Below are 24,836 nucleotides of genomic sequence, written 5' to 3'. Positions count from 1 at the left end.
AGTTGAAACCTCTGTTTGGTCTGCTCTCATTTCATCTGGGACCAAAGCCAAGCTGACAGATCTATCATCATCAGGTCTTATGATCTACCTGCTTTTAATATTGTCAGAGGACCAATTTTTTCCCCACTTCGCTCCATATTTCTGCTATCCTAAGACTTAATAAAAATATAATCATTCTTGACCATCTCTCTTAAAAGTATCAGATGTAAATGAGACATACGTGCCAATTTTAAAATTTTTCAAGTTAAGAGATTCTGTTTACTACCCTCTCTGTTATTTTTGGAATGTAAAGTATGTCATCACCCCTCTGAGATATGCATACTTCATCCTGCTCTCTAGCCAGTATGAGACTGGATTATTTACTAAAATATTTCAATCTTTTCTGTATTTTGTTGACAAATCCTCTATTTTACACTGATGAATAATTGTCAAGGGATCAGAACTGGATCTGAGGGGCTTTAAAATGTCAGTATCATGAGTTAACCAGCAAAATATTTGCAGTGCTTCCTTTTTATTTTTAGGCTTATCAACCTGGGGTCTTGTTCATATGCTTTTCTCTACCAGCTGAGAACTAGAAATTTAATTTTATTAATAAAAAAGGTGGGGTTTTTTATTTTAGTCATCTGAGTCCAGAAGTTAGGCTTTGAAGAAAATAGATCAACCACTAGGAAACTCATGATGACACATGAGAGCTGGCAGATCTTCTACAGCATCACCAATGCTGTAAGATTAGCAACACTGAAAGGAACAGTGATGGTGTTACCACTGTCTACCTGTTTCATGAAAAACGGGAAGAACTGTTTTTACTTTCTAAGTGCATCTGCAGCCTCTAGCAAGCTGGTTCATTTAGGGCCCTGGCGTTCAGCCTGTATGCCAAACTGGAAGCCTCCCGCCTCCAGCTCTCCTTTGACTGGTCATTACAGGTTGTCCTGTGAAAAGTCCACTTCAATACCCAAACCGCCTTTACAGTCTGGTGCTTGCAGAGCCCAGGACAGGGGAAACCAGACCTCTGTGTTTCTATACTATTCTCTGATACGGTCGTCCCCGTGCAGGTGCTGCACAGGCATCAGCTGCTTCTGACAGTGACTCACAGGATACCCACACAGTCCACAGGATAAAGGCTGTACACGCACATGTACTTTTTTTTTTTTTTCAGAATTAAGAGAAAATTAATCGAATGTTTCTTCTCATCATCCAGCTTAGTTTCCATCCATGTTTAGCCGCTTCTAAAATACAGAATTATCTGAGCACAGCAAACACCTTTAGCTAGTTGCTCGCTATCACTGTCTGTACTAGCTACTCACCCATATATTTATATATATCTGACAGGCTTGAAAGGGAAACTGTCCATGTAGCTTGTTGCCCAGGCATGCTCCTTGTTCTCAGCGTTCATCCTAAGGATTTTCCTTCTTTTGGGCAAGGGGCATCCCGCAAGGCTCCTGCCACGGCTGACCCGCACGCAGCCCTGCCCCAGCCCCAGCCGCCGCGAGCAGTCTCACAAGCTCTCCTTGAGCGCCCCCTGCTGTCGGCCGCCCCGCAGGACCCTCCCCGCCCCGCAGGACCCCCCCCCCCGCCACACAGGACCCTCCCCGGCCCGCAGGACCCTCCCCGCCCCGCAGGATCCCCCCCCGCCACGCAGGACCCCCCGGCCGCTCCGTTCCACCGCGCGGGGCTCTCCCGGGGGCTGCCGGCCGGTGCGCGGGGCCGCCGCAGGGAACGGGCCGCGCTCTGCCCCGCGGGCTGCCGGCTGCACGGGCGCGAGTGCTCAGCGTTACGTGGAGAGCACGAAGCGCTCGCTCGGTGAACGCGGCGCTGCCCTGCGGGGGCGCAGTCGCTGCCACGGCCCCGCGGCCCGTCCGCAAGCCCGGTCCCGACCGCGACCCCCAGCAGCCGCCGTGCCCGGGAGGTGCGTGAAGAGGCGGCAAAGCCCAGCAGCGGGTGTACACGGCCCGGACGGCTGAGGATCGGCAGGGGGCGGCAGGCCCTGCTGCGGGACCCGGCGGGGCGGGCAGGCCCGGCCCGGCTGCGGGACCCCCGGGTCCCGGGAGGCGCCGGCGGCCGCTGCGGACCCGCCGCTGCTGAGTGCGAGGTGCCGGGAGGTGCCGGGCGGTGCCGGGAGCGGCGGCGGTGCCGTCGCGGTGGCAGCGGGCGGGTCCGCCCAGCCCGGCCCCGGCCCAGGTGCAGCCGTGAGGCGCCGCCGGGGCATTTAGCCGCGGCGCGGCGGGGGGCTGAGGTCCGTTGGTGCCCGCGGTTCGGCCTCTCCCCGGCGGGTGAGTGGGGCTGCGCGGCCCGGCCCGGCCGGCGTGAGGGAAGGCGGGGGCCGGAGAACGGCCCTCAGGAAGTTTAACGCAACTTTCCGCTGAGCTCGCGGAGCGCGGGGGGCGGGCGTCCGGGCTCGACTTTGAGCCCGCCGGCCGCGGTGAGGTGAGGGTGGCTGGGGGAGAGAGGGCTCCCGGGGGGCCGCGGTCACCGGGCCGGCCCCGCCGGAGCTTGGCCTGCGGGGGTGCCGGCGGCTTGCCGGGGCCGGCTCGGCGCCGGGCGTGCGGAAGGCTGCTGGCGGGGCCGTGCCCGCCGCTGCGGGAGCCGCTGCCCGCACCGCACCGCGATGCCGTGCCCGAGCGGCGGCTGCCGCCCTGCGAGGCGGCTCCGAGGGAGCGGGGCCGGCGGTGGAGCTGCCGCCCGCGGGGCCGGTGTGTGCCCGCGGGGCCGGGCCCGCTGCCCGGGGCTTCTAGCCCGCGCCTGGGGCAGCAGCCTGGGCGGCACCGCTCCCGGGGTGCCACCTGCGGGTCTGCTGCGTTTCGTAGCTTGAAGCAGGGGAAGAGGCTTCATCGTGAGGTAAAGATGCTGCTTTAAAGTTGTTGGCACTGTGGTGTATTAGGTATAGTCAAAGAGTATCCCGCTGCTGGCCTTAATGTCTCTCAGTGGTCTTCCAGGTAAAGGTTGTGCTCTCTGAACTCATGAAAAAGAAGCAGAAATCTGCTGGTAACTGAGTGTAAGGCTGCTACGGGATGCTGGTTATTCACTGCTTTTTTACTGATATCTCTTTAAGCAGATGTGCTTCTCTTAAGACCAGCAGAGCAACAACAGGCAAAATGACAGCTGTGAAGTATGAACAAGGAGCAGGGCTGGCAGAAGAGTCCAGGTGAGTGAAATGAACTGCACCAGGGTATGTCTCTGGGGTTGAAGTGTGCAGTGTGTCGTCCCCTGTCTAGAGTTGCTTAGTGCTCTAAATATAACAAAGATAGTGCTTGAAGTTTATGTAGTATATAGTCTTTGTATTCTTTCCCCCTTGAAATGCTGTTGTCTGAAAGGAGTAATATCTTTGAAGAAAATATGATTTAAAGGAAAAATGCTGTTGTGATTGACTTCTTGAAGCAGTTAAGAACTAGCTAGGAAGTACAGAGCCCTCAGCCCTGGTATAAGCTCATGACATTAAAGCCTGCTCTGTTCTATCATCCAGAAAGTCTGTCAAGGTCTCTTGTAAAGCAAGATGCTTATGTTCTGCTCTCCTTCAAAACCTCAAATTTGAGGTTCCCTTTAGCTGTGAGCAGTCAGAAAAGCTTATGCTCTGTATGGAGAGTGTGTAAAGGAAATAAGTTCTAGTATATCCTTATTTTCTTCTCTTTCACCCCAGTAGTGAAAAAATAGATGTAGTAGCTTGTGGCAGAGAGCTTGTTCCATCTTGGACAAGCAGGTGTGGAGTGCTCAACAAAACAGACTCCCTCTGAGGAAAGCATTATCTGGAACTGAATACTTGTGAGTGCACAGTGGAAACAATGTACTTGAACTTGGCTTCTGTTTTCTTTTTGTGTTAAAGATTGACTTCCTAACGCAAAACACTTTGTTGCTCATTCTTATTTTGGGTTATTCTAATCACAGTGGAGGATAAGAAGGTAGCGTTTGGTGCATTTCATGTGGCTACAAATAAAAGCAAGTGACCTTCAGCAAAACTTCTGCTGTAGCAGCAGCAACCTGCTTTGAGCGAAACATTGCAGCTGTACGTAAAGTGGAAACTCCCAAGTGAATATTCCATAGGAGTAGCTGGGAAGCAAAGCGGAATGGTGATACATTGCTGGAGCTTTGCTTCAGTTCCAGGAACAAAATGAGGATACATTTTGTCTGGAGACACTGGAGCTGGAAAATTAGCATTAAATAACAAAACTGTTGCGGGGGGAATCATTCCTCTACTCAGCCTGATACTAAGTACAGGTGGTGAACCACCAGTACTGGTTGCTGACACTGTACGAAATGTATCACTTGGTTCCTTGCTTAAAAGCAGGTTAGCCCACACTACAGAAGCAGTGCTGGTGCATTGGGTCTATTGTGGAGCGTGAAGAGTACTTGTATCCTCTGAGTTGTTCCAGTAATGCTTTAAACATGCTAGATTGCTTCTTGGCCAGGAGTGACTTACATGCACATGTTCAATATTGATGTTTCCATGCTGTTCCGAGGCAATGATGCCAGAGGCAGAGCCATGGCAAACATTGGCTGTGCTATTATGCATGGCAGTATTTCTGTGGAGAAGGCTGAATTAGAAACTCCCGGATTTGGATGTTAAACTTTATTTTCTCTGAAGTTATCATGTGGTCTTCAAAGCTTCTCAGGTGGCTGAACAAAAACATGATCTAAAGAGACCCTTTTAAGGAAGCTATGGCAAGCAGCCACTGTCCCCCAAAAATGCTGTTCTAGCACTAGCTCAGCTGCTGCTGCTCTGGTCTTCCAGTTTCCTGTCTGGCATCCTGCTCTGCACAAAAACATCTCTGTGCTATGGCTTTTCCTGGTGAAAACATTCATTCTCTGAACAAGTAGTTTACTGTAATAGTATTAATGTCATTTGGACTCTCTGAAACAATTTTGCATATGCATATTTACAGCACTTCCAGAGTCTGAACAGGGCTGTTAAGCCCTCAGCAGACTCTCGGATACCTTACTTGAAAGCCACTTATCCTATTGCTGAACACATCTGTTCCCTTCCTCCCTGAAAGAGGAACTTTTGAGAAATTGCTAACAGTAACTAGATTGGTACAAGCAGAGGGGTTCTGCTGTGCCAGCATACGGGAAGTCTGTCTTCCCATGGTACTATGCCTGTGCTCTGTCCCAGGCTGCTGCTTGCTGCTCAGCTGACAGTTAATACTGTTTTCTGTGGAACAACAAAGAGTAGCAATGTATAAAGTTGACATCTGTATGAGAATGTGACTTGCGTTATTCCTTTGCCAGCTCTCCAGCAGCAGAAGAACCCACACTAAAGATTGATGATGGGCGTGATGAGGATAATGAACCAGACAGCTGTTCCAAGTAAGCTAATGATATACTAAATGCCTTGCTTACCCCCCAAATTGGAAAATGTTGAGATAAAATAAGAAGGCAGGTGGCTTGCTGAAGTAGGGATAAGCCCAGCAAATCACTTGATACTGACATTTATTTTTAGTGCATAGTAAAGACAAGTAAGTTCAGGAAGCTTCTTTATATCTGCAGAGATTAAAGCCCAACCCAAGAACTAGCTACAAGTCCATCAAATTATGAAGAATGGGTAGTCCAAACCGCATTGATTAAATTTTCCTGAAGGATTGAGTTTGGGAGAGCACAGAAGAACAAATGCTGGTGGGGAAAAAAAAATGAGCTGATTGAGTTTCTGGAGCAAATAGGGATCAGGCCCTCATCAAGACTAAACTGTCTGAACTTGCTAGTGATTAACTCTGTTCTTGAGGTAGTTATTTTCTAATGTTTAGTTCTTGTCACCAGATTACTAACTCTTATAGTGTACTTAGTCATGTCGGTGACAAGTCAATAGACTTGTTTCTCTGTTCTTGCTGCTCAAGACGAAGCCTGTTATCTTAGTTCTTTTATGTGACAACACGTCTGTCTTGAATTCAGAAGTTTGCATGTACAAATGCATTTCACAAAAGCTTTAAGCTAAGTATGTGAACAGATATGCCATGTTCTCTTCAAGTGATGTAAGGTGTTGGGAGGCCAAATTGGAATGGTGTGTATATTTCAGTCTTTAGTGCACCTAATAAAGGTGCTTGTCGTTAGACTGTGGGAGATGAAGTCTTTGTGTACCTACTATATTTGCATTGTAGGATTGATGAGGTAAAGACATAGGTCATCGAACTGTTAGTGTAATTATCACAGTGTTTCCTTCTATATTAGATACACATAAATGTAAAGAAAGCCATGGAAAAAGTGGGTACTAAACCTCAGCAACTCCTTCCTGCTTATGGATGCAGATGTTTGCTGGGTGGACCTTGTTCCTTAGTTTAAAGTATGCACCTACTAATAAGTGTGGGTTAACTCATTAAGCCTGGCAAGATGCTTCCTCATCACTTCAAAGATATCTACCCTTGTCTTAAACTGAGTTACTGAGGTGTTAAGGGTACACACCAAATGTGATACCAAAGTTACCCTAGAGCAAGCAAGTAGCTTGAACAGGCTCACTGGGTGCAATATGCATTACTGAGCTGGCAGGCTTCCTGTAACAGTGATATCTCTAATGGTGATGCGGAAAGGAAGTGTAGTAAGTATATATAACAGGAAAGGTAGGGTAGATATGTGAACAATATGAAAGGAATTTACCAGTAGTTTCTGTCAGCATGTCAGAACCTTTTGGTAGGTCCTACTGTTAGTGATACACTTGGAAAAGGTGTTTTCCTTAAGAGTCTAAGTAAAGACTTAGTGTTTACAGTAGTTAAGTAATCCCAAAATTACTTAACAGACTGGCAATCTGTTTTTCAAATTGTCAGAACTTGGGGCTTACAGATAACTTATTCTACCTACTACACTTGGTATAGCCTAAAGAGAATTTCAGCTGGTGAGGTAGTTACACAAAGGCCTAGCTTTAAACCAGAAGCTTAAAGTATACCAAGGAGGCAACAAATAATCTTCCATAACTGAAAACAGGAGCTGGAGCCTTGCTAGGGTTGGAGATAACTCTCAGAATTGAAAGAACTTAGCATCAGTAACTGATTTTCTTAATAGGCACTTGAGTCTTCAACCTGAAAGCCAAATGTTACCTCTTAAAGGTAGAAGAGGATTTGCCTTCCTTTATTCCAAGGGCACAGAAGCAGCTGTGGAACTATTGAGTGTAGTTTTTTCCAGGCACAGACAAAAATTGTCTGATACAATAAGCTAATATCTTGAAAAAGATACCTTAAGAGATGTCTATCCTTTAATATTCCTCTTGACAAACTGTTATTGTATAAGCCCACTTCTTATAGCTTGTAACTGGGCATTAAGGCAGACTTCTAGTGTAACTGAAATTGTGATATTGAAGTGTTATGTGTAAAGTACATACTGCTGTACTTTTAGGGTCTGTAACTGGTGAATGTTTCTAACAAGTGGTCAAAGCATTGCTTTACTGTTTTAACCTATATACAGTGTGAGTGCAACCGAATAATCTCCTCTTAAAGGAATTACTACTATACAGAATTCTAAACCCAAAAGAATATGAACATAAGAATGTAACGGTACTCTTGTGGCTAATATCAGTAGCAAAAAGTTACTTGTCTTGATGGCAGTTCTCTTCTCTTGCAGTGCAACTAGGAGAAAAATTTCCCCATTTGTGATGTCATTTGGATTCAGGTAAAAGCTCATGCTTGTAATGATTTGGGTAAGATGGTCCTTATTTCTGGTGTAAAAACTTGGAGAGCTCTTTGAACTCCAGCCTGCTCTGTCTGGAAGGTACTGAATCCTTTATCACCCCTAGAAAGGGTGACTTGAGGAAAGTACTTTGATTGAGAAAGAAGTCTTAAACAGATACAACTACATTCTTCAAGGATAGCTGAAAGTCATGGTTTTAAATGCTGTTGATTTGGATAAAAGCTCTTTAATGGCTTACTTCAGGCTGTGGCAGCCTTTGAACAACCAGTTGGTCGGTTCTATGCAGTCTATGTGCTGGAACAAGGTAAGCCATTAAAAACAGTTGTTTTCAAGGGACTACACTAAGTCAAAGTGGGAGGGGAGTAAGCTGAAAGGCAGCACTGACAGACACTTGAGTGCCTTAAAGCTTTTTTTTGGGTTTGCACCACTTCTAGGTAGCTGTGGGTTTATAGGTTAAGAACTACAGCTGAGTCTGAAGTAAATGTACAATTCAACATGGATGGTGTACTCTGTGCAGATGACTTAAAATGCAACTGGAATCCTTCAGCTGCTGATACAAGCAGGCGCCTATCTGTATGTAAGAGAACACACTCTTGCTGGAACAGGTTAAAGCAAAATTCTGGGCTTGTGCTCTTCAGTCAACCTGAGAGGCAGAAATGAATTGATGGCATTTGTTGACTTGTATTTTTCTTTTTTTTACAGAGTATTTGGAGTTGTACTTATCATTGTGGACATTTTAATTGTGATTGTGGATCTGGCTATCAATGAGAAGAAGGGTGTTAGAGAGATTCTTGAAGGTGTTTCCTTGGCAATAGCAATCTTCTTTCTCATCGATGTTCTCCTAAGAGTGTTTGTTGAAGGGTAAGATATGGGCCAAAACTAAGTCAGTGTGGCAAGCCAGTAAGGAAGCAATACTTCAAACTTGGACTATGAACATGGATGCCCTGTAGGCGAACTTTCTGGTCATAGAGATGTGACCATTGTAGTCTTGGCGCTGTAAATTGCTGTTATCCCTCTATAGAATAATCTGTAGAGTGTTTTTGGTATAAGTGAGCACTTGGAAACTGCATCAGCTTTGCTGTGGCTTATGGGTGTAGACAAGGTGTAAGATTATTTTCTTAATGAGTCTTCAGTGTTAAGAACTACTTCAGGAGAGCTTGTCTCTAGCAGTAGCTCTGTATAGGTAATTCTGTTCCGGAAGATGTATTTCAATCTTTGCTGCCCCTATGGGCATCTGTCTAAAACTCTTGTTTCAGCTTCAGGAACTATTTCCGGTCTAAACTGAATATTTTGGATGCATGCATAGTGGTGGGCACTCTGCTAATTAACATGACATACTCCTTCTCAGACCTTGCTGCAGCAGATCAGATACCAAGGTAAGAATGGTATGGCAGCTGTTAAATGTGAACTCTCTTCTCTTGATAGCTTTCTAAGGATTTTCTTGGGCACCTCTGAGCTAGATGTGTGTGTACTAGATAACGGATGTGGCTGTAACCATATTTCATGATACAGGCTAACAAAGACACCTAACTTTGATCTACAGTTATACTGTAGGCTGTCCCTGTCTTGAAGGCAGAGTTGATCTAAATGTATCAGTTGAGGTAACTGAAAGTGAATAGTAAGACCATCAAATGCTGACTCAAACCTTCCTTCTTGGGGGAAGGTGTGCAGCAGCCCTGATAGAGGTAACAGTCTGAAGGTCAGACAGAAGATTTGGATTCTAATAGCAAATGGCATAGACAACTGGGGGAGAGTCTCCATCTAATGAATTTTGAAAGAGAAAGAGTTGCCACACTGTCTTGTTTTCCCAGAAGCCCCATGGTAATACATATTGGATATTTCAGCCATGCCTTGGGGAGGGGAAACATGCTGTTCATGTGCATAAGTAATTCAAGTCACATTTCAATCTTATTTCTGTAGCTTGATCAGATGAGAGGAATCCATTCCTGATGGAAACAAACTAATCTTAGTGCAGGTAGAACTACAACTCTAGGTTTGAATTAGTAAAACTTGCTTGCATCAGCCAGGCAAAGAAGTTGAGCTCTTTTTTTTTAAAAAAAAGGAAAAAAAATAATTATGCCCCTGATTCAGCTGGCTACTGGGTACAAGTGGGGAAACATTCTTCTAGAAGAAACTCAAAGTGTAGTTATTGAAGAAGATCCAGAGTTGGACAAACCTCTGGAAGTACTACTTGTCTCTTTAAATACCAGCTAAACTCGGGTTTCAAAAAGTAGAATTGTCAGAGGGGTAGTTTGTGCAGCCTCAGTATCATAAAAGGCTGTTTCCTTTTAGGTCTTTCTGAACACTAATCTGAGTTTAATGATCACTTCCAATTTCTCTGGCCACGTTTTTCTAATGTAGCTCTCTTATTATAGCAGCATCCAGTTAAAGGTAGGAGAAATAACACTGTGACAGGTAACTTGCGCTGTTGTCTTTACTAGGCTGTGTTAATAGGCTTAATCCTGCACTGACCCATCCTATTGTAGATTGGTGTGTGCAAGATCCTTCTATTCTGACTTGCTGAAGTTGATGTAGATTTAATATAGGCTTTGGGGTCACAGAAGATAACACTGATGTTCTTGGAAGATACTCAGCTGGGGTCTATTGTCCCACCCATTCAATTTTTGAGGCCTTCTTTAAGGCTTACCTTGTTAAGGGATCTTCAGTCCTGTTCTGACCAAAATATTATATTAGATGATACCTCAGACTTGGCCAAATATCAAATCTTGATGAGATGGTCTTCCCACCTAACTATATTCACACAATCCAACTAATTCCCAGTAGCCTACCTGGGGTTTATCACTTATTTACCCAGCCCTTCTTCAAGAAGTGAACAACAGTCTTAAAGCACCTGATGCTTCTCAGAATAATTAGAATCTGAGCAGCTTTTATGTGGATGAAAGCATATATGTGACAAGTAAAATTTTGGTGGCAGCCCTTGGAAGCAACATCCCCTGATAGAGGGGTATGGTTTCTATTTCTAGTCTGGTCTGTCTGGGTGTGCATTGGGATGTTACCTATTTCCTTGAAGTCAGACCTATGAAAGGACATTGAGGAATGAGAGCTGGGTATTGGTCTGGGAGCTAATGCTTAACTGGCTAACTTTGTAAAGGGCAGAATGCAAACTGCTTTTATCTTGAAGAGCTGCTTCTCACAACTGTGCTTCAGGCTGGGGAGAGGGGCTATGTAGTCCTCTTCACCCCACTGCTGGTTCATCTCCTTGGCTGATAGCTCCAAGGGAAGTCTGTTCTGAAAACAGCCAAGTGATCCTGGCCTAGGAAGGAGCTCAGGGGTTGGAAACTGAAAGTTTCCTCCAGGTGTCTGGGACAACCTTGTATTGCTGACTTTAATCTTGACATCAGTGGAGAGCAGACTGTTTTCAGCTGGAGGCTTGTCCCCCTTAATGAAGGTATTCACCAGGATTCTTACCTGAGTATACGAGGACCTGAAATATGTGCATGTGCTCCTTAAATGTATATGCTCATATACCTCCCTAAGGAATGAATGTTAGTTTGCCCTAGTCCCTAAGGGTATGAAAAGCAGCTGCCCCTGTTCAGTTGCCTAGGTAGAACCACTGCATAAGCATCTTGCCTGCTTCAAAGTTCATCAGCAGTTCAAAGTTCCTCAAACCAAATCATCTGATCAAGTTGCTGAATGATTAAACACAGGGTTTATACTGACCTGTTCTCAGGCTTCTTAATGAAGGCATGATGTATGCAGCCTCTCTGGCTTCTCTTTTCAGCTGTTTTTCAGGTGGCTACTTACACTTAAATGTATATGAGAACAGGCTTCAAGGAACAAGGATTTGGGGATAATATGGGTAGCGTTAAGGGGATTTGCTTGCTGGGCAGAGGTGCCTGTGAAAGCCTGAGCAAGTAGGGGGTTTCCTACTTTCATTAGCTGTTCGGAACATACTCCCCAAAAAACCTCAACAATAAAACCATGGTATTCTTTAAGCATAGTACTTTTTTTTGGGTTTTTTTTTTTTCAAAACTAGTGTGAGAAGTACTAGTTCAGTATATGAAACAAAGCCTTAAACTGTCTCTGAAACAATATTTAAATAGCTTTAAGCTTTGCATCTAAGTCTAATCATGTTCATTTTCATTCATGGTGAATCTGACCCTCATCTAGAATGGTTACTTTCCTCCGAGTTCTGAGAATTGTCATCTTAATAAGAATATTTCGCCTGGCTTCACAAAAGAAGCAACTTGAAGTGGTGACCAGGAGAATGGTAAGTTGGCTTTTTAATGTATTTAGGCTGCTGTTACCGTTTCCTGCTCTAGCTCTTTCTCCAGGCAGTCATCAATGGCGAGCAGCAAGACTGCCCACAGCCTATTGGTCTGCAGCTGATGATAGTGCCTGAGCAGTACATCTGTTTGGTACCCTGTCAGGGGCACAGGAGCTTTGCCTCCAGCCTCCATATAGCTAATTACTCTTAACTTTGTTCATGTAAGCAGAAACTTGACCGGGAAGGCCAGCACAGCAAAGTGATTGCAACACCACCATGTTTCTCAATGGATAGTTTCTAGTTTCTGTGGTACATAGTTTTCCTTCACATGGGGAGAATAGGAATTTTAATGTTTCTGCTGCTTATTCCAGGTGAAAACAAAACAACTTAGCTCTTGAAGCCCTTGTTTTCATCAGGGGCACTGAAGTGGTACTTGAAGGTTCAAGTGTGTCTTCTTGCTCCGGAATAAGGGCAGCATAACAAAGACTGCTTAACTTTCTTCTTCCTTCCCTTAGCCCCCAAACACTCAAATAGAAAGGACAGATTCACGTTTCTGTCTGCAAAGTGTCTGCAGTGTTCTTTCTACTAGAATAAACTTTGATACTTCAGGGTAAAAATTCTGTATGGAACTTCTATCCAAAAGCTAACACAATGTTACTTTTGGCTAATGCTGTGGTCTTTACTATAGCAAAATGAGGCTCTACTACTCATGACAACTTCAGAGTCTAGATGGTTGATTTCCACCCCCATCCCCCCCTTGTAACTTGTTGATCTTTGGCATTCCTTTAGAAGACTAACTGTTCTTTCTTTTTTTTTTTGGCAGGTCTCTGAAAACAAAAGGCGTTATATGAAAGATGGCTTTGATCTGGATCTCACTTACGTTACTGGTTTGTAGATAACGCTTTGCAGCATGTTATATCCTGCTAAGACTAGTTATTCAGTTCAGTGCTTGACATAAAATACAGTCAATGTTTTAGACTAATGAAATGTAAGTATGAAGCCAAACCAGGCCTACTCCTTTTTCTGTGGGATTTTGAAATAAGGATTCCTGACTCTGACACTGTACTCAAGGGTTAGCCTCCTGGGGAAGAGGCTGTACATGCTGTAAGTAATGATAGAAATTCTCCTGAGACCTAGGGAACCAGAGCTGAGAAACTACTGAAAATACAGTATTTTTGTCTATGATTCTGTGAAGACCAACACAACAGTAGCTGATGCCTTGAGAAGTATTATTGTCTTGCTGTGCTGAATGTAGAGCAAAGCTGCTCAGAAATGGGTAGGTAGGTTGGTTTTATAGTTAGGGTAGGAATATGCAATTTCATGATGCTGTCAGTCACGTAGTTCTTACGTGTGGGGAGGCTTCCCACTGTTACTTCTGATTGCTGTCTTCTCCACAGATCGCATTATTGCAATGTCGTTTCCATCTTCTGGGAAGCAGTCTTTCTATAGGAACCCTATACAGGTAAAAATCTAATCTACCAAGTTCAGTTTCTGAATACTGTTTCACCCCACTGGTGGGGTGGTTCTCACTAACTTGTGTGTGGACCAGATCAGCAGGATTAGGATTGACTTATGTCTTGGCTGGTTGGAATGACTGCATGATGGTCTCCATTGTGCTGTACTGCTTGTGTTGTAGTCTTTCAGCTAAGCCTGGGGGGGTGTATCTTGCAGTGTGGATGCACTGGTGCTCTGTTGCTCCTGTTCTTTGGGAATGCTTTGGAGAACCAAATCAGTTCTGTCCCAGGCTAGCAGTAGTGTGATAATAAGAACTATCTATTCATCTAAAGATGTTCAAAAGGTCTGTATAATGCCCTCTTCAGAGCTGTGCTTGATACTGTAGAAATATATAGGGCAAGGAAGACAGTTGCGGTAGTACTTTTATTCCGGACAAGAACCTGAGTAGTTGGGCTGGAAGGGCCTGCTGTCCAAGGGCTGTTTAATGCAGTTACTGACCCCACTTGAGGGATGGGTGTTGAGGTGGCAGTGGAAATAAGGAGTAGAGCACTAACTACTCTGAACTCTTACTTGGTTATTACTTTAGGAAGTTGCAAGATTTTTGGACACCAAACATGCAGACCACTATAAAGTCTACAATCTCTGCAGTAAGTATATTTAGCTGTTGACTATACTGAATAACTGCTAAAGAGAAACATTTCTTCAAGTGTGCTGCTGGCAATAACACGTCTCCAGGAATGTGCAGTATGTCAAAAGTAGATGGCGATCTCTGACTACCTTCAGTCCTGAGCATGGCTATTGACTTTGAGCATCTAATACTACCAGAGCTTGCAAAGGAGATACGATCTGTCTCGCAATTTAGTCTTTTTGCTAATGTTGAACAATTTCTTCAATGTTCTGAAACTCTTACTAAAAAATAAGTGGAAAACTATATCTGGGCTAAAACTTGGGGTGATGGAGAATTTTCTCATGGAGGCTTAGGAGCAAGGTGAGGAATAGTTAAAAGCTCTTCTGTTTAAAGGTGGCCAAAAAAACCCCCAAACCACTTCAGAAACAATTATTCTGTGGCCCCTGTTTCATAGTAGAGTATCAGAGCTGGAAGCAAGATGTGATATAGAAGCATTGCTACTTGAAAAAGTAAACCTGCCCTCTGGCCAGCAAAGGGATAGATGAGGGGACACAGGTAAGTGTGGTATTAACAGCTCTTGACCACTTTGTAGGTGGTGGTTGCTGTGATTCACCCTGACAGTACGTCAGAACACTAACTTTCAGATCCCTAAATAATGCCCATGGAAAGGAATGGCCAATTGGGCCTGGAGATAACCTCTCACTGAAGCGAAAGATGTGAAACTCAAGCAAGCATGGTTCTAGCCAAATTACCTCATTTTTTTAACTTCAATCTGTCTATTCACACTACTGCACTTTAAACACTAGTGTATGCTTAAACCAGCAATTGTGTCACAAGCCACTTTGTTGCAGTCCTCTTCTCCTTCCTGGCATAACTTCAGATCTTTCCTTGTAGGTGAAAAAGGCTATGACCCCAAGTACTTCCACTACAGGGTGGAAAGGATCTTTATTGATGACCACAATGTCCCAGCACTACAGTGAGTCTTGTCAAGAAATGCATATGTAATCATACTGTGTAGGAGTTTGCTTTGATCCACTAATCTTCCTGTCATCCAGGGACATGCTGAAATTCACTGCCAGTGTCCGTGAATGGATGAGCCAAGATGAAAAGAACATCATAGCAATTCATTGCAAAGGAGGCAAAGGTAGAACCTCTCATGTGTAATTTCTGAATGCTTCAAATTGTGCTTTATTCTTACCACGGCTGCTTTGATGTAAGTGTGAGATGGGTTAGAGTGCAACTTGACAAATTCTGCAGCTACTGTGATGATGAGTAACAGTATAGTACTGTGTGTTTTAGTATTACACAACCCCTTTTCTAGGTAGCCCAAATTAGTAGTTCTTAATCAAAGCTGGCATCTGATCTCTTAATGTTCTTCAATAATTTCCTGCTCTCCTGGCTTCTGGGACAGCAGTTTCCTGGGAGAGGTTGGGGATAGGGAGCTACTGACACTGCTAGTAGTAAAAGTGTTAAGCAGCTGCTTTTGCTCCCTGGAAGTCAGTCACCCCCACTGAATGTCCTCCGTTGTAATATACCTCAAGCTCTTTAATTTCTTGGCAGGGGGAAATAGAATTCTTTAGGTGGAAAAGAACTTCAAGATCATGTCCAACCATTAACCTAACACTGCCAAGTCCATCACTAAACCATGTCTGTATGCACTACACCTACATGTTTTCTAAATACCGCCAAGGAAGGTAATGTCCCTGGGCAGCCTATTCCAATGCTTGACAACCCTTTTGGTGAAGGAGTTCTTCCTAATATCCAATCTGAACCTCCCTGGCACAACTCGAGGCTGTCCAGAGCCTTCCTACCCCCAAGCAGTTCAACACTCCTGGCCAACGTGGTGTCATCTGTAAACTTACTGAGGGTGCACTTGATCCCCTTGTCCAGATCATTGATAAAGATACTAAAAGGAACTGATCCCATTACCAAGCCCTGAGGAACACCACTCGGGACTAGCTGCTAACTGGATGTAACTCAATTTACTACCACTCTTTGGGTTCAGCCATCCAGTCAGGTTTTTTTACCCAGAAAAGAGTATACCCATCCAAGTCACGAGCAGCCAGTTTCTCCAGGAGAATGCTGTGGAAAATGGTGTCAAAGGCTTTACTACAGTCCAGGTAAATAGCATTCACAGACTTTCCCTCATCCATCATGAGTGGATCATCTTGTCATGGGAGATCAGGTTATTCAGGCAGGACCTGCCTTTCATAAACCCATGCTGGGCCTGATCACCTGGTTGTCCTGCACATGCTGTGCAATAGTACTCAAGATGATTGGCTCCATAACCTTCCCCTGCTAGAATGTTCTGGGTACTGCTGGATCTTAAATCAAGCTACACATGGTATTATGTGATAGAGCATAATGTGGTCTTATGGGAACAGGCTTGTCAAAGCTACTGCATATGAGCTGACCTGTAGGTGCTATGCACAATCTCTAGTAGTGTGGGATTTGTTGAAGAGCACAGATAGCTGTGACAATAAACCAAACTTGCCTGCAAACATCTGCCACATCTTTAGCTGTCTGTTGTTACTACTGCAAATAGGTGGCTGAACAAGGTGGTTACTTAACATAAAGAAGTCTCTCCCAGTTGGAACTGTAGCTTAAAAGGTCTTGCAAAACTGAACATTGAAACTACCTGCAGGCCAAATCCAACTTGAGCAAGTACAGAGAGGGGTATTTTTTGAGACCTCAGACTTCAAATTCAAAACAGACTATACTGGAGTCTTTGCTGGAAGTCTTGATGCCTTCTTAGTAGGATTGGGTTGGGGGGAAAAGGTTGAGGCAGAGAAGCAACTTTTAAGATGTACAACATTAGCAAGTGCCAGTCTATAACCTCATTTAGTAGGGTGTGCTTGACGCTGTTCCCTGATGAATGATGTAGGTGGATACTGGCAACTTCCTAAGTGTCTCCAGTAATACTGCAAAGAAATGTGGGAACTGCTTTCAGGAACAAGCTAATAAACTGTGATATCTTGTCTTTAACTCATTCTTCCCAGGAATACAGGTACTTGACGACTATACTGTCACTTCTAACTTTTGAAATGGAAAACAGGAGATAACTTCATATTCACAAAAATAATCCTGAATACCTTTGAACTCCTGTAGTTCAACCTGTCTTTCACTTCTAATACAGGTAGAACTGGAACGATGGTCTGTACCTGGCTCGTAGACAGTGACCAGTTTGAGAGTGCGAAGGTAAAAACCAGCATTTATTTTTTGATTCTTTTAGTATTCAAAATGCCCCTTTAGAATCTGCTTAACTGGTGAAATTCACTAATATTCTGCAAAAAAAAGTCTGTGTTGGAAAAAGGGTAGTGTAAACAACCTGTTCTAAAAAATTTCTTGTGAATTGTGCAACTGTGTAAATTCCTTTCTGATCAAGACTATTCTTGATCAGGAAGAACTGGGAAAGTAGAATTCAAGAGTACTAGCTTTGAAGCACACTTTTTTTTTTGAGTTATGATAGACCTGGGATCTTGAGCAACAGGTTTCTTAAACTGTAGGTGGCTTCTGAGCATGCTCTGCTGAAGATGGTGTCACTGTAGTTACATGGTCTTGAGCAATTTTTTTTGCCTAACCTCCCTCCAAGTAGTGTGAGGCATTCAGGGATTGTCTTGTCTTGACTGCTAGCATTACAGTAAGCCCTTCTGGGGAAAGAAAGATCACAAAGTCCCAGCCAGTACAGCTGCATGTGCTGCTTTAGTATCCCAGGACTGGTATACAGAACTGAATGCCAGGGTTGCAGAAGGTCCAGGTCACTCAGGGTAGTCTGGGCAGACTGTGTATCTATTGAACTTGTTTTTCCGAGTTTGACTTGTGAAGATCTGAACTAGTGTTCAGCTTGGTCTTGCCACAGACTACCTGAGAAATAGTGACTGTTCTAAACCAATCACTGAAAACATATTGCTCTCCTTCACACTTTCATAGATGACAGACTTAATGTACCTGACTTCCTAATTAGTACTTTCTTATTCTAGTTAATAGCCTCCTTTAGAAGGTACTAAAGCAACTATTGCATATTTTCACTTGTATTCCTTTATTGGAATTGATTAGTGTAACACTAGTTTACTGTCCCCTTCTCAGGAAGGGGAATGGTGGTGGGAAGAGTATCTTAATCCTTGAAATTATTTTCCTATGTAGGAAAGTTTGGCCTACTTTGGGGAAAGAAGAACTGATAGAAGCACAAGTACCAAGTTTCAAGGAGTTGAAACTCCGTCCCAGGTAAGCTTAAGCAGGTCCAGTAACAGCAGCCAAACCAACACCAGCCCGTGAGCTCCTACACTACCCCACCTCCCCTGCCAGGTTTCTCCCATGCATTTAACTCCTGAACACTTTCTCAAAGGACTGTGAAACTATCAGATGGCAGGTTTGCACTGCATCTTCCTCCCCTTTGTCCAAGCACATATTTCTTATGCCTTTTTCTGCATAATCTTAGATGCCATAATTCAGATTTGATGATAAAGGAATTGTTGAGATTGGGAGAGCTTTCAGTCTAACCCCAATGTGCAAACAGGGTGAGCTAGGTTGCCTAGGGCTATACCCAGTCAGGTCTAAAAATATCTTCAGAGATGGAGGCTCCACAACCTCTCTGGGCACGCTCACAGGAGCATGACCCTGTAAGACAATTGAGCTGTTTATCAGGGATGCACTGAAGCCTACAGCTTGGCCTGGGGAGGAACTATGGCACTGATGTGGCTGAGTAGAGGAATGCATCATCTAGAGACTACATTTGCAAGAAAACACAGAAGTTATTGCCTCAGACCACAGTTTGGGGCTTAGCTCATCTTGATTTGCTGTGTGTTGTGCAATTCGGGTATGTGAGATAAAGCTGGTGACAGAGGTTCATCAGTTGCTGGTTTAAAATGGAAGTATAGCTGTCCTTCAGAATGTGCTGCTGTAAAATGAAGGTATCTTGTACATTGAAACATTCTGCCCTTTAAAAAGCTACATCATCAAAGCTCCCTGCCTCTTGCTGAGCTGAAGTACAGAATTCCTCTTAGAACATAAGCTTGAGTACTGCTTGAAAATGTAGGTGTTGAATTTGTCTAGAGAACTGTTTGAACTGGGGAGGGGAAGAACAAATGGCTACTTCTTAGCTTTGAAGTTAGAGCTAAGAACTTGGGGTAGAAGATCTATTTAATCCTACTTCTGCTTAGAATTTGTGTGTGGTACAGAAACTGCATAATGTGTCTGGGGTTTTTTGCATTACAGAGTAGGTATGTCGGGTATTATGAGATCCTGAAGAAAAAGTATAACTTGAAACTCCCACCAGAGAGACAACTCAAAATAAAAAACTTCAAAATCCACTCTATACACGGTAAGAACTCTTGAATTTGGGCATTCCTGTATTTGGTAATGACTTTCTATTACAGCAGCTGATCTCTACTGCCTCTCTTGCTAAGCCCATGATAGGAATGCAGATCTACTGGGATTTGAGAATTCAAATGGCACAGTTAAACTACAGCAAAGAGCACTTTGAAGTGCACTTGCCCCGTGTGTTCTGTCACTTTATAGGTGTCTGATCAAATGGTGGTTCACACACAACCTGCTCTTTTGGGAGGGGAATCACTTTTCAAGTGAGATTGACTCCACATACGGAACTACATCCACTAATGTTTTTCAGCTTGATGTGCACACCTGATTCTGTACACATGTACTGGCAGCCTTGATAAAAGGCTGGAACTTCAGTACTACTTGTTCTAAGGGACTTCAAACTGCTGTTCTTGTTCAGTCAGTGGAACCAGACTCTACATTAGCCTGCTCCACTAGTAGGGTTCACTGCTACCTCAAAATAAAGGTTTCAACCACTGAATCTTGAGCTGCCTTTAGAATTTGAGTTCTTTAAAGTCTGTTGCAAGGTGTTCTAGAAAGAAGGCACTTTTGAATGGGGTTGCACTCTGTTTTCGTTACAGCTTATGTTTCCAGCTAAATGTATATGCTTTGGTATAATGCAACTCTTTCTTTCTAGGAGTTGGGAAAGGCAATGGAACTGATATGAGATTGCAGATAATAGTGAGGAAGCAAGTTGTACTAGAATGTATATGTGCCAGTCAAGGGAACTGCAAGGTGAGAGTACTATGGAGTCTTGTCAGTTGAATTTATATTGACTTATAGGTTGAGTGTCCTCCTGTAGAATCTGAATACTGGATAAAAAACCCAGCTAAATAGATGCTATAAATTCTGAGAGGGTGAAAAAGCTAAACTTTGCTAATCATAGTTTTTTTTAGTAAGATGGTGAAAGATTTCCATAGAAGTTACTTAAATGTAAATGGTTCACTCAGACCTGAGAAGCTTAAATTTTTGGCCATTATTCATGGTGTACAAATACTACAATAGTAGTGCTAGAATGATTAGCTAGGTACTGTCATGAATTGCTCCTTTGTCTCTCTATAGCAACTCTTCATAAAACTAATATTTTCTTCTATTATGTAGCTTTTCTTTGATTCTGAAAGTGACTCTGTAGTCATTGGCTTGGAAGACAGCCCTGTTATAAGCGGTGATGTGAAAGTCAGATTTGAGTCACATTCTGTAAGTATAATAGTGTGAAGAAGTTTGCTTGAGTCTGGGGAGAGGCTGCAGTGCCTCTTAGTTGAGTACTTAGTTGAGTACCTGCTGCTTCTGACATGGGTCTCTTGCTCAGTTGCACTGAGTGACCTAGTCCTGAAATAATATTGGTGAAGATGGTGATTTGGGTGGGATACTGGGCTCTTCAAGTGTGTTGACTCTGACACTGTAGCTTTGTAAACCAAACTACTGAGGACAGGTGGATATTCTTGCTCTGCTTAAAATAAATCCTGTTGTCTAATGGAGTCCTTAAACAAGATCTTTGTGTTTAGGATCTCCCAAAAGGCTATGATGACTGCCCATTCTTCTTCTGGTTCAACACTTCCTTTATTGAAAATAACAGGTAAGTGATCACAGGATCTGAAGGCAGTCACTAACTTCTGGTGTCTGAATGGAGTGGGAAGTTCATAAACAGTACTGAAAGCTGAGCGAGCTGGTGATCAGCCTGTTCTGGCTTCTGTGTGGGTACTGGTCTCTGACTCAGTTCAACTGTAACTTGTAAGCAGGCAGTTAGCACACACTTCCTTACACTGTGCAAACATAGGTGAGCTCTTTATCCTAATCCATTAGACTCCTCTCAGCATCTAAGTATTGTTAATGAGCTTGAATTCAAAAAGGTAATGCTGTTCAAATCAAAGGCAACTGCTATCGTCTAGCATGACTGCCTAAGAGGCTGGACCTCATTCAGCAGCTTTGTAGGCAAACATAAAGACCAGAGTTAGAGGTAGTGATGCTTGGAATCCTAAAGAAAGGCTTTTACTGCTTCTCATGCTTTTGTTTAAGTTAAAAATTACTGTGGCTTTTCTTGTTAGACTAGAAGTCTTGGGACAGCTCCAGCCAGTGAAAGCTGGCCTTGTTTGGCTGGATCAGAGTGGTCTAGAAATGCAGACAGCAGATCCTTCTTTCCTGTCTGCCAAACTTGACAGACTTAGACAGAGGACCAGTGAACTTGACATGTGGAAACTACTGCATTCTTTGAGTGGAATAAGAAGGAAACAGTTTTTATTCTATTGATCCCATCGGAGCAAGAGGACAGGTAGTCATGAGTCTAGGTTCATAACTAAACTTAATATGCTGAGCAGTCCAGGTGCAGACATCTGGTTATACCAAACCAGTGCCAGGGAAAACATGTACCTGTTGTGTGACAGCCCTGCAACAGTACCATCTCAAAACTTTCACCCAAGTGCTGTTTCTTCCAGGGCTAGGGAGGATGCCCCCCCCCCCCCCCCAGACTGTCTTTGAAACACAATTTAGTAGAGACTGTCTCTCTTTCTTCCCAGAGAATTCTGCTAGACCTGAGGTGGACTAGGTCTGATCAGAAGCAAAACAGCTGTTAAGGCAGTGCTTCTATCTCTGTATTTCTAATTCAGCCACAGCTGATGTGCAAGTGATATTAAGTGATAACTAGATGTGAATTTGGTAAGCATCAAAAATGGAGAACACACCTGCTGAACTTGACTGAATACTGAATCAAATCCTTTCGCTAGGAAAGTCAGTTATTCCTGCTACTAACACAAACTTTAACAATCTTGCATTGTAGGGCTCTTCAGGTTTTGGGGTTTTTTGTTTTGTTTTTTTTTAAACACACCCACAAACCCATCAGATTGGATCTGTACTAGTCTGAGAAACATCCAGTCAAAGCACTGTGCAGGCATGACTGACACTTTTCTTAATTCATGGTCTGGGGCTATATTTAATATATTCCAGGGCTGAATTTGAAGTTCTTTTGGCTGGCTGAAAGAAAAAGTGTCTTGGGCTGTAAGATATGCTACTGAATTTTGTCTTTCAGACTCTACCTTCCCAGGAATGAGCTGGATAACCCTCACAAGTCTAAAACATGGAAAGTCTATAGTGAAACATTTGCTGTGGAGGTGAACTTTATTGAACCATAAAGGAAAGCTGAAAGAAGGGAAAAATGTAAAAATCTGTCTTTACACTGAAGCAGAAAGACATTTTCCAGGAAAAGTGAAGCGGTCTCATTTTGATGTATTAATGTATTTCTGTGAGGATACAACTTCCCAAATAAACTTGCATGAAGTTCTGTTGTGCAGAGCAATAATAGTCTGAAGAGTTAGTGTCAGTTGACAGTCGTGTCACATTAATGAGCTGTTGGATCCTCTGGAGTTTAATGTTTCTACATACAGGTAATCCCCGTTTTTTATCAATCTAAGGCAATTATCTTAAATGAGCATTAACCTGATGGTGGGTGGACATTAGCAATCTACAGGAGACTTCTGGAAAAATCTGAGACACCTTCTCTCAACATCGCTGTTTTCTACAGGTCAGTAAAGTAATGGGGATTTTGAGGGAGAAATATTGTGATCTGGCACCAGCAGACCACTTTTTGAGTAGAAGTCTTGGTATTCATCAGAAATCCAGAGACACAGGGTTTTGAGCAACACCTAGCCTAGGAGCTGACTGGTGCCTGGAGATTGCACAGCTGTTTGTTGCTCTACCTTCCCCCAAAGGGCTGACATAGCCACGTGCCCTAACCCTTCCTTAAGTCTGGATCTCATCAGCTCATGAGCATGCCAGCTGCCTGGGATCAGTTAAGCCAGGCTTGTCTTCATGCCTGCATGTGGTGGGTTTGATCTGTGCTCTTGTTCTGAGCTGATACTGCAAATGCTCACTGACCCCTCTGAGCTATACTAAGACTCGTAAAGCACAAAATTCCAGGATGTCTGTTCTGCTTCCAGCAGTTCTCATCAGTGCAGCTCCTCTGTGGGGACTCTTCATGCCTGTCTGGATGTGAAATGTGTTGAGGTCAGCTGCTTGGTTCTGTTGCTTTCTTTGTCTTTTTGTTGTTAGGAACCAGGAGTGGAAAGGGGGGTGATACAGCTTTCCATGGCTAATGCCTAGTTGATGGAGTAAGTGGAGATCACCCAAGGGTAGCGGTATACTATGCAGTACGTGTATACACTCAACTTTTGCTGTTGCTGTGTAATGACCTGGTACTTCAGAGCTGGGCTGTTGGAAACTCCCGCAGTGTTGGGAGCTGCTTCTGTCAGTGCTGTACTTCATGTGGAGGCTAAAATCTGTCTTGAATGCCCAAGTGTTGCACCAATTGTTTGCAGTTTTAGGTGCAGTACAGTGAGCCTGGGTCACTCAGATACATGTAGTTCAAGCTCCTGTGCAAAACGGGCCCACTAGAGCTGGCTCACACAACCTAGTTCTATTCTCTGTGGCTTGGGTTTTCACAGAAGACTTAATTTTCTACTTTTCCTTCCTTGTTGGAATTTCTAACGTTACAAGTCGTAGCTGTTGCATCTTGTCCTGTCCCTGTATCTCTGAGAAGAGCCTGTCCCTACCACTTCTCATGAATGAGGTAACTGTAGAAAGCACACCTGATCTTACAATCTCTTCTCAGCTTTCTGTTATGGGCGAGCTCTGCTTTTTCCACCATCCGTCCTCATCGCCCTCTGGCTTGCACAAGTATGTCCCTGCCTTTCTTGTACTAATACAAAATGGGATGTGGTATTCCATGTCTGTGCTGGCGGATGTGCACAGAACGAGCAGAGGGCTGGAGTGGTACAATTCAGCAGTGCTGGTCCCCAAGCTGTCGTGTCGCTTCAGAGGCTGCATGTGTTACTGTGCATAAATGTAGCAAAGTGCGCAAGGTGAAGGGGTGCTGCCAAAGTTACCGCAATCCCTGCGTCTCTGCCTGCAGAAAAGGAGTGCACGCTTACACGGGGTGAGAGCGGGGCCGCAGCGCTGGAGGGCGATGAGCAAGGTAGCAGCAAGGCCTCTGCCGCCACACTGAGCGTACTGGGCGGTGGAAGAGCAGGTCAGTTTATTGCAGCCAGAAGTGGCTGATTGACTAAGTTCCTTGGGTCTTGGGGCATCCCAGGAGAGTGATATCCAATTCCTGAGCTGTCTCATAGCCTGCAGGGCTGTTAAGGTGAACCTTCTTCCTGCTTACAGACTAAGCTAATCTCATGCAGCAACAGCAAAGGCTGTAATGGCGAGAGTCAGGGTTTTTTCTAGCTGAAGCATGCAGCTAAGCAAAAACTATTGTGTAAGCAGGAATGAGTAACAAAATAGCTGTATGAGGGAGATACTACATTTATCTTCAGAGATCCAAGCACCGCTGCTCACAAGATGGTAACAATAGTTCTCAAACTCCCTGTAGCACTGATTTTTTTTTTTTTTTTTTTTTTCCCTCTGGCTTCAATGTAGTGGATGCTCTCCCCTTTCCGTGTGGAATTTAGGTGACCTGTGCTAGACTCCTGGCATTCTTGTGGCAGGAAACTTGCCCTTATAGTGTATCATGGTAATTGATGATCTAGAAACTTGGAAGTTGAGTTGAACCTTAATAGTAGAACTGACTCTAGTACTATCAAAGCAACAGGCCAAGGGTGAAAC

The 24,836-nt window shown here is 44.0% G+C and overlaps 1 protein-coding gene across 5 annotated transcripts; it reads left to right on the top strand.

Moving 5' to 3' along the window:
• Positions 1–1,651: 1,651 nt before the first annotated feature.
• On the top strand, positions 1,652–22,535 carry LOC121083697 (phosphatidylinositol 3,4,5-trisphosphate 3-phosphatase TPTE2-like). Of its 5 annotated transcripts, none has more exons than XM_040584338.1 (19): positions 1,652–1,906; positions 3,053–3,142; positions 5,218–5,295; positions 7,531–7,578; positions 8,299–8,457; positions 8,853–8,972; positions 11,728–11,827; positions 12,648–12,711; positions 13,222–13,286; positions 13,866–13,926; positions 14,802–14,883; positions 14,963–15,051; positions 17,044–17,105; positions 18,051–18,131; positions 19,122–19,227; positions 19,879–19,976; positions 20,343–20,438; positions 20,747–20,817; positions 22,264–22,535. In XM_040584338.1, the coding sequence occupies exons 2-19, from the start codon at positions 3,093–3,095 to the stop codon at positions 22,364–22,366; spliced, it is 1,533 nt and encodes a 510-aa protein (XP_040440272.1). In that variant the 5' UTR covers positions 1,652–1,906; positions 3,053–3,092; the 3' UTR covers positions 22,367–22,535. The 5 variants fall into 5 exon arrangements, with proteins under 5 accessions (XP_040440272.1, XP_040440271.1, XP_040440267.1 ...); XM_040584337.1 differs by lacking the exon at positions 1,652–1,906 and adding an exon at positions 2,248–2,270; XM_040584333.1 differs by lacking the exon at positions 1,652–1,906 and adding an exon at positions 2,355–2,424.
• The last annotated feature ends 2,301 nt before the right edge of the window (positions 22,536–24,836 follow it).

The sequence above is a fragment of the Falco naumanni genome, chromosome 2, assembly GCF_017639655.2.
Source record: "Falco naumanni isolate bFalNau1 chromosome 2, bFalNau1.pat, whole genome shotgun sequence".
Taxonomy (NCBI): domain Eukaryota; kingdom Metazoa; phylum Chordata; class Aves; order Falconiformes; family Falconidae; genus Falco; species Falco naumanni.
The sequence above is the reverse complement of the archived record's forward strand: the minus strand, read 5'-3'. Positions and strand labels throughout refer to the sequence as shown.

Excerpts from the sequence above, each read along its gene's own strand:
- LOC121083697 (XM_040584338.1), top strand. The coding sequence starts at position 3,093 with ATGACAGCTGTGAAGTATGAACAAGGAGCAGGGCTGGCAGAAGAGTCC. Across the intron at positions 3,143-5,217 it reads GGGCTGGCAGAAGAGTCCAG|CTCTCCAGCAGCAGAAGAAC; the intron begins GTGAGTGAAATG and ends TTCCTTTGCCAG. Across the intron at positions 15,052-17,043 it reads TCATTGCAAAGGAGGCAAAG|GTAGAACTGGAACGATGGTC; the intron begins GTAGAACCTCTC and ends CTTCTAATACAG.